Source organism: Pocillopora verrucosa, chromosome 3 (genome assembly GCF_036669915.1).
Source record: "Pocillopora verrucosa isolate sample1 chromosome 3, ASM3666991v2, whole genome shotgun sequence".
NCBI lineage: Eukaryota > Metazoa > Cnidaria > Anthozoa > Scleractinia > Pocilloporidae > Pocillopora > Pocillopora verrucosa.
The window spans coordinates 9,351,446-9,359,151 of NC_089314.1; the positions used below are offsets into that span (position 1 = coordinate 9,351,446).

A 7,706-nucleotide genomic window follows, 5' to 3' on the forward strand; every position below is an offset into this window, starting at 1 on the left:
TGGAATGCTTTGTATGCTTCCAGCTAGACGACGCTAGATCGTGCGTCAACATAAAAAACAAATATCCCTTCATTTATATGTATATTCGTTTTTCATCTATTTATTCGCTTATATTTTTTCATTTACTCTTTCATTTATCCATTAAACTATCTATGCAACCATTCAACCGTCCGTGTGTTCGTCCACATGTCCGTCCGTTTGTCTGCCTGTATATCTGTACGTCTGTCTGTCTGTCTGTCTTTCTCTTTAATTAGATTGTTACATGTCTTATTATCTCGTGCGCCTATAGGATTTTTTTTATTGGATCGTTACGCTAATGCGTAGCTTGTATTTAGGATTCTTTTTTATTAGATTGTTTCATTAATATTTCTTACACCTTGAGGATTATATTTTATTGAATCGTTACGTTAATACCTCGTGCACTTATGGGATTCTCCTTCACTCGATTGTTAAGTTGGTATCTCGCGCATTTTTTGGATTCTCCTTTTTATTAGTTTGTTACGTTAGTATCTCGTGCACCTTTAGGATTCCCTTTCACCCGATTGTTATGTTAGTATCTCATGCACTTTTGGATTCTCTTCCATCTGATTGTTAGATAAGTATTTCGTGCACTATTAGGATGCTCTTTCCTTGCATTGTTACGTGAGTATCTTGCACACTTTTAAGATACTCCTCCATTCAAAAGTTACGTTAGCATCTCGTGCATTTCAGGATTGACTTACATTCGATTGTTTCGTCAGTATCCCTGCACCAGTAGGATTCTCCTTTACTGGATTGCTTTGATAACATCACGCGCACTTGATGGATTCTATTTCATTCATATCTTGCACACATTTCTTTCATTTGAAAGTTATTTTAGTAACGTTTTTTAATCTATCCTAATGTTTGTGTCTCACTTTTATGATTCTCTTTCAAAGGAATGTTACGTTAGTATCTCGTGCACCTTTATAATTCTCCAGTGTTTCATATGATTGTTACGTTGGTATCTCGTGCACTTTCAGTATTCTTTTTCACTGGATTGTTACGTAAGTATCTCGTGTACCTCTAGGATTTTCTTTCAACCGTTGTTACGTTATTATCTCGCTTACTTTTAAGACTGCCATACATTCGAGTAATAGTTAGAGGGCTTTTCGATTGAGTGTCGCACAACCAAGACCAACGTTATCCCAACGGCAAAGCAGAGGAAAGGAAATTGCTTCTTATAGCCAATGAGAAGCCGAAGTAAAAACAAACAATCCGACCAAGACGCGGGAAAACGGGGGTCATCAAGTCGTGATTGGTTTTAGTCCTGCATCTGATTGGTTGAGTGGTGGCGTGAGTTTTTTGGACCAATCAAAGAGCAAAGTAAAAGAAAACTAATGCAATCTCAGATTAATTTCGACACTCAATTGAAATTTGCTCTCTAGCGTGAAAATGAATAGAATTCAGACGTCAGGGTTATGTGGCAGCAATGTGGCCGCTTGCGACGGATCGACATCTTTCTCAGAATTCTTCTCAGATCTTTCCACGGTCTCCAATGTGGGCTTGTAACGAGTCTCGTCCAGATACATGCTGAGTAATGCTGCCACAAGAGCGTTCAATCCCATGATCCCGTACGGAAAGATTGGATGGATTCGTTGCTGAAAAGAGAAAAAACAAACTTGATCTTCATAATTTGTTTTCTAGGGTGCCACTCTCACCGCAGGGAGTCAAAAACAGTCGATAAAGTGCTCCAATTTGAAAACGCGTAGAAGGTTTTAAGCTTGGAATCAAGTCGATTTGTTCTCTGGGGATGCTGCTATTTTAGTGGCACTATGTTGCCATCGTGTTGTCGCTAACATAGTTAACCCCTTCACCCCCTGAGAGCGACCAGCATCCCACTTCTCCTTACAATATCACACTTGAGTCAAACATTAAGGTCACGAGAATAAAGGAAATGATCACCAACTTAAGAAGCTCTTGATTGCTTAACAAATTCTCCTTGTCAGCACCTTAGGAAAGGTAAGAAAACAGTATGGAGAATATGTATACTGGTGCCAGGGTTTAAAGGGATGATCCTTTCATTATAGTACTCAGTAGGTTACTGAGCGTTGCTTCGTCTATCAAAGCGTCAGCTCTTCAAAACTTGCTGGCGCAGCTCATGCGGCTTTAATGACTTGTATGTGATAATTCGATTTTTATTTTTCTAAGGTTTTTCAACAAAAAAAGAAAAAGAAAACGGCCCACTTATGCTTTCTGTGGCTTACCGTGTATATAACGTACGAAGAACTGAATGATCCAATACCAGCTGCAGCTTCTGATGTTCCCAATGCAATGTTTCTTAGGTGAGGAATCAATATTAGAAGGGTCGATTAAATATAACTAGCCATAGAAATCCCTGTAGATTCGAAGAGATTCTAAAAATTCGATAACCTAGCCAGATAAGGCTATCGCCCCGACAAGCTTTGTTTGGTTTGGCAAAGAAATATTCTAATGTAGACCTGCAGATGTAAGAGCTAGGAATTTTTAAAACGCTTTGATATTTTGAAGTCATTGTAGCATCGATCGATAGCTTGAAACAAAATCCACAAGTTTCCTTGAGGATTAGACCGGTACAAACTCTTACCTAATAGCTGTTGGAAAAAGCTCCGTTGTATACACATAAAGACCATCGAAAGATATCATTATCCAAAACTTGGCCCAGACCAGCGACATGATGATTTTACCGACAAAGAAACCTGTTGAAATGACAATAAAAATTGTTGAATATGTATCAAAATTAAATACAAAGCTGACATTGATAAATCACCAACATACTTTACATATTAATGTCTATTAACATCATGTTAATTAGATTTAACTCTCTGGATGGAGCACATGATTTATTCTGTAAGTGGGCATGTAGATGCCCACTCTCATTCTTGAACACCATCAACAAAAGTCAAAACTTACCCTTGTTGGATTCGTCATCTGTTGTCAAGAGGACGGAGACGGCAGCACCGATAGCGGTAAGAATCATGGGAATCATAACACCCTTTTTGCGTCCAAATCTAGAAGAGGTTAGCCATGTTTCAGCACTGGTACGTTTTACACGGGCTGAAAACTAAAACCAGATTATATTGCTCAACCCCCACCCCCCCCCCCCCCACAGTATCTTTAGAACCTTACCCCCTTATTTATCGAATGGCTATGAAAAACAACTCCTAGAATTGGAAGCCTGATTGAAGCTTTAAGCGTTTTCCTGTTCATGCCTCTGACATACAAATCAATAGCATTGCCGGAATTTTTTTCTAACCTGTTGTAAATCCAAATGCCCGCCGTAATTGCTGGAAGCTCTGTGACACTGGCTAAGAAGAAGTTAAAGTGCATGCTGCCGCCAATGTAGGGTGCGCTCATGAATACACCATAATACACCATGGCATTAGCAAACCTAGAAAAAAAAAAACAAAAACAAAAAACTCGCTTTTCAGAGGTAAACATATCTCTGAAAGTTCCCACGTTTCCTTGCGTAAAACGAGGCGAATGTCTTCTCCACAAATTTTACTCTAACATCAGTCTACATGTTCTTCATACTATTTTCCATACATTTCGTATTATCCTTAAAAGGAGAATTCGTCATAAAATCAAGAGCTTCTTGAGTTCGTGATCATTTCTTTTATTCACATGACCTTAATGTTTGACGTGATTCTTAATTCTGGGTGACACTGTTAGGAGAAATTACATGCTTATCACTGTTAGGAGTTAAAGGGTTCATGGCTGAACTGTATTTCCAGACGGAATCTTGACTTCTGTCGATGCAAGTTCCTCTGAAGTAAGGGTTCGGTAAGGAGGAGACAGTAATTTGTCTGAAAACCAAATCACATTTAACAGTAGTGGCATATTTTCAATAGCTGAAATTCATGAATCTATTGTTTGAAGGGATACATGACGTCTCCTTGATCTAGCTTAGTGCGCAATAGGGAAATGATAATTATTTGTGATTTAAATATTTCTTCCTCTCACCAACAATACCACGTGATCACGGTCTTAATAGCCATCTTGCGTGAAACAAACAAATCCCGGATGTCTCCCATTCTCTCTTCGCGTATTTCTTCAAGTTTGATTTCCTCCATTGAAATGTTCTTGCCATTGACGCGGGCAATTCTTGAGCAGAGATTCGTAGCCTCCTTTGTCTTCCCTTTTACAATCAGCCAGCGAAGAGATTCTGGCGTAATCCTGTCACAAAGAAAATTGCAAGTAGTAGTATTAGAAAAAACACCATTTTGAGGTAACTTATAAGATATTATCGAGCTCAAACTAAGAGTGAAATTTACATACCGATTGTGAGCAGTGAATATCACCGTGGAAATACTTGAACATGTAATTATTTAATGAGGAACAATTCATAACAGTTATTTATCAGATACTTACCAATAACAAACGCTCATGGCCTCGAATAAGTTAACCTTTTAATCGTGGAGTGACAAGCATTTAACTTCTTCACACAAAGGGCATTATAATTAGCTCATGATCACCTCAAGCTCTTTGAGGGATCTGGAACTCGACACTTACAAGAAGCCAAGTGCAAGAGGGATTGCTGGTGCCCCTGTGACAATGCACAGTGATCTCCAATCTGGTATGAGGTAGGCAATTCCCGCCAAGGACATCAACGAGATGGTCCAAGAGTACCAAAGAGAGGTTCCCATCATAGCTCTGTGGCGAACGCCCACAAATTCAGAGATAAGTATATAGATAGCAACTATGCCACCTGATGAAGAAAATACACAAGCCCGATCAGATTAGTGGGGGAGGGGGGGGATGAAGAATGGCGTTAACCAGTTTATCAGCCTAACTGTCAACCCTAGTTTTGAAGAAAGAAATTCTAACTGGCTTACGATGTTGTACACTGGAATCCCTTTGGTTTGGTTTTTCTACGTTCGATGGAAAACTGCTCTAGGAGTGAATAAACGGATCGGAGGTTACCTTTAATATTTTTTACAGTGCATTTACCTAAATTAAATCCAACAATGAAGCGAAAAAGAGTGAATAGCCAATAGGAGTTTGAGAAAGCTGACAGCAAACTGAATAGTGAAATAAGAAATCCAGTTGTAAACGTGATGATTCTACGGCCGAATTTGTCTGATAAAGTACTGACTGCGGCAGCGCCCGTCAGAGACCCAAGGAAGAGCAAAGATGAAGACACAGTTCCATATATCGCTTTGTCACACACCAGATCAAACTGTGACGAAAGAAAGAAAACAGAAACTTGACTGAATGACTTTGTTTCCACTTGGCTAGAAGTAACAACTCATAAGAATAACTTCTATTTCCTGTCGAATTCAGGCTGTTCAGCATATTTAAACTAAGTTTTCTAAAACCAAAGCTAAATGAATCAAAAAGCAACTAAAGTGCTTTTCTGATAGTGTCGTAAAGCCATGACCAACGTAATCAGTAGAGCACATTAAAAGAAAGGAAAATACTCAGAGAGCAAATGAGAGCTCATAGTAAAAACAACCAAACTGCCTAAAGCGCGGGTAAACAAAGACGACCATGCCGTGGTTGGTTGGTTTTAGATCTGATTGGTTAAGGGAATGGCGAGTTTTCTGGATCAAAGAAAGTGCCAAGTAAAAAAAATCAATGCAATCCCTGATTACTTTCGAGCCCCTATTGAAAATATCTCCGAGATTTAAGGAAGATGCTTTTTAATCGAAAAGCCTCTCCTGGCTCACTACTGTCTGTACCTGTGTGACAACTGATGTATATTCGCCAACAAATTCCCAGGCTGCTCTCGACATGTTACACCTCAGATTGTAGTTGTCGTCCTCAGTATAAACAATTCCATCCATCTGACACTCGGTGCTGTTTGCAACGCAACGCCAGCCTGGCTCAGCGGTTATGAACGTGTTGATAAGCATCGGCCATGCAAGCCAAAAAAACCCGAGCACGTTGGCGAAGATCAGCAGACGAAATTGATAACGGCCGAAGCTGCCGATTTTTATGAGCACTTCGTCAGCAGTTAATGCCATTGCCTGAATAGGTACAAAAGAAAGTGCTAGAAATTGCATCGTTGATTTTTTTAGCAAATGCAAAAAAGCAAAACGTGGTTTTCTTTATTAGCATTTTAACCTGGACAAGAACTGAATTCAATTTTTAGTCAAAATAGATCCTGGAAATAAGTAGAACAACACAAAGGAAACCGAAAGGTATGTTGTCGATCATTAACGACTGCATGACATTTTAACACTTCGGCCACAAAGAGAAATCGAAATATGTAGGACCTGGTATATATTTCACCCCCAAGTGTTTCACAGTATCACTCCAGAATCCGAAATAAAATCCGTTTCCGGTTGGCTGTTAAAAATGACCTATCACTAAGGTTAAAAATACAAAAGCAGGTCTGAATGTTTCTGTCACGTTACCGTTGCATTACTCGCTATATGATTACATCACGTATTCTGAAGTTTCCGGATGAACTCGTGCTCGGTGCTGTTCTAGGGAATAAATAGTCAATATGGCCCCTACCATGTCTTCCTTCTTCATTGACTCGCCTTAGCATAACATTTACATTATGGTACCTTAGCATATCATTTATCCTGGTGGCCACTAGATGACTAAAATGAACGCATCATTAACTCATTTCTCCCCATCTAATTATACCAAAAGTGTCCTTCCTTCCCTCCTTCAACAAGCCCCAATCCGATATGTCGCGTGTAAATACTGAGAATCATCCCGTAGAATCTCACTTTACATCACATCATCAAAAGTAAATAAATAAGTAAATAAATGAAATCATTATTTCTATTATCACTGCGCACATTCGCCTAAGATTTACTTACAATGATTGGGAGTCAAATATAAATCGCTGCCAACACTAATCAAGTACCACCTCGCCTCCGCGGTAAGCTGACAAGGATGAATGCTTTGAAAGTCAACACGTTATTTTAACGTTTCCATTCTGATCACAAATGTCTTTTTTTTTTCAGCCTGCAGCTTCGTGATTGGTCTAGTTGAAGCGAGGATATCTCAAGATCCTACTTACATTGGGATGGACTTTCAGCTCTCTTAAAAGATTCTAAAAGTAAAGATATGCTATAACTAATGCCTCTAAGGTATCTATTTATTCAAAGTAAAAGTATTATCAGATTCAAGGAAACGTTTTAAGTGGCGATATCTGTAAGAGTGGTCCAGGGTATTTCGCTCAAAAGTACTCTTGGGAGATATCATTTATTTAGATACACAATTGGATTACTTCCTTTTGTTCGTCGCGCGAGTCAAAATAAGAATGTCAGAGCTGAAAAAAGAAAAAAAAAGATGTTAGCGCGCCTCCGGGAGCTTCTAGAATGAGGCGCGAACATTAGTTTTTTCTTCACTGATTTTTTTTTTATTCGCGGGACGGACTTCGCCGAAAAGGAGGGCCTGCTTGTAGCCTCGAGATGTTATCGCCGGCTACGCTAAATAAAATCCTGTAGTTTTGTTCTGAAATGTTCATACAGGTTTGAATAGCTTAAGCTCTCTAAACTCAAATATAATAGAACAGAAACCAATTCTTGAAAAAGAGTTTCTCATTAAGACTCCGACCGAACGCCAGATTTTAGCCGTTTAAAATGTTGAGATTAGTAATCAGTGTGTTCCAAAAGTCTAAATCCAAGATTTATGAAGCCACTAATACTGAAAGAACGGTCGGAGTTTGCTCAACATTCTAATTTTCATAATTCTGCCTTCACCAAAAGTTTGAAAGCAATTCAACTGGAGTTTTTTTTAATGGTCTG

At 39.0% G+C, this 7,706-nt stretch overlaps 1 protein-coding gene across 1 annotated transcript; it reads right to left on the reverse strand.

Moving 5' to 3' along the window:
* Positions 1-923: 923 nt before the first annotated feature.
* On the reverse strand, positions 924-5,963 carry LOC131780258 (organic cation transporter protein). The gene is made up of 9 exons (XM_059096880.2): positions 5,679-5,963; positions 4,948-5,176; positions 4,510-4,705; positions 3,961-4,173; positions 3,254-3,388; positions 2,911-3,008; positions 2,585-2,696; positions 2,226-2,298; positions 924-1,619 (listed from the first exon to the last, which is right to left on the reverse strand). Exons 1-9 carry the CDS (start codon positions 5,961-5,963, stop codon positions 1,425-1,427), a joined length of 1,536 nt encoding a protein of 511 aa, XP_058952863.1. The 3' UTR covers positions 924-1,424.
* Positions 5,964-7,706: the final 1,743 nt, after the last annotated feature.

Coding starts and splice junctions, on each gene's coding strand:
- LOC131780258 (XM_059096880.2), bottom strand. CDS start 5,963: ATGGCATTAACTGCTGACGAAGTGCTCATAAAAATCGGCAGCTTCGGC. Junction 4,174..4,509: donor CCTCTTGCACTTGGCTTCTT/GTAAGTGTCGAG, acceptor TCTTTGTGACAG/GATTACGCCAGAATCTCTTC. Junction 2,299..2,584: donor CTTTTTCCAACAGCTATTAG/GTAAGAGTTTGT, acceptor TCCTCACCTAAG/AAACATTGCATTGGGAACAT.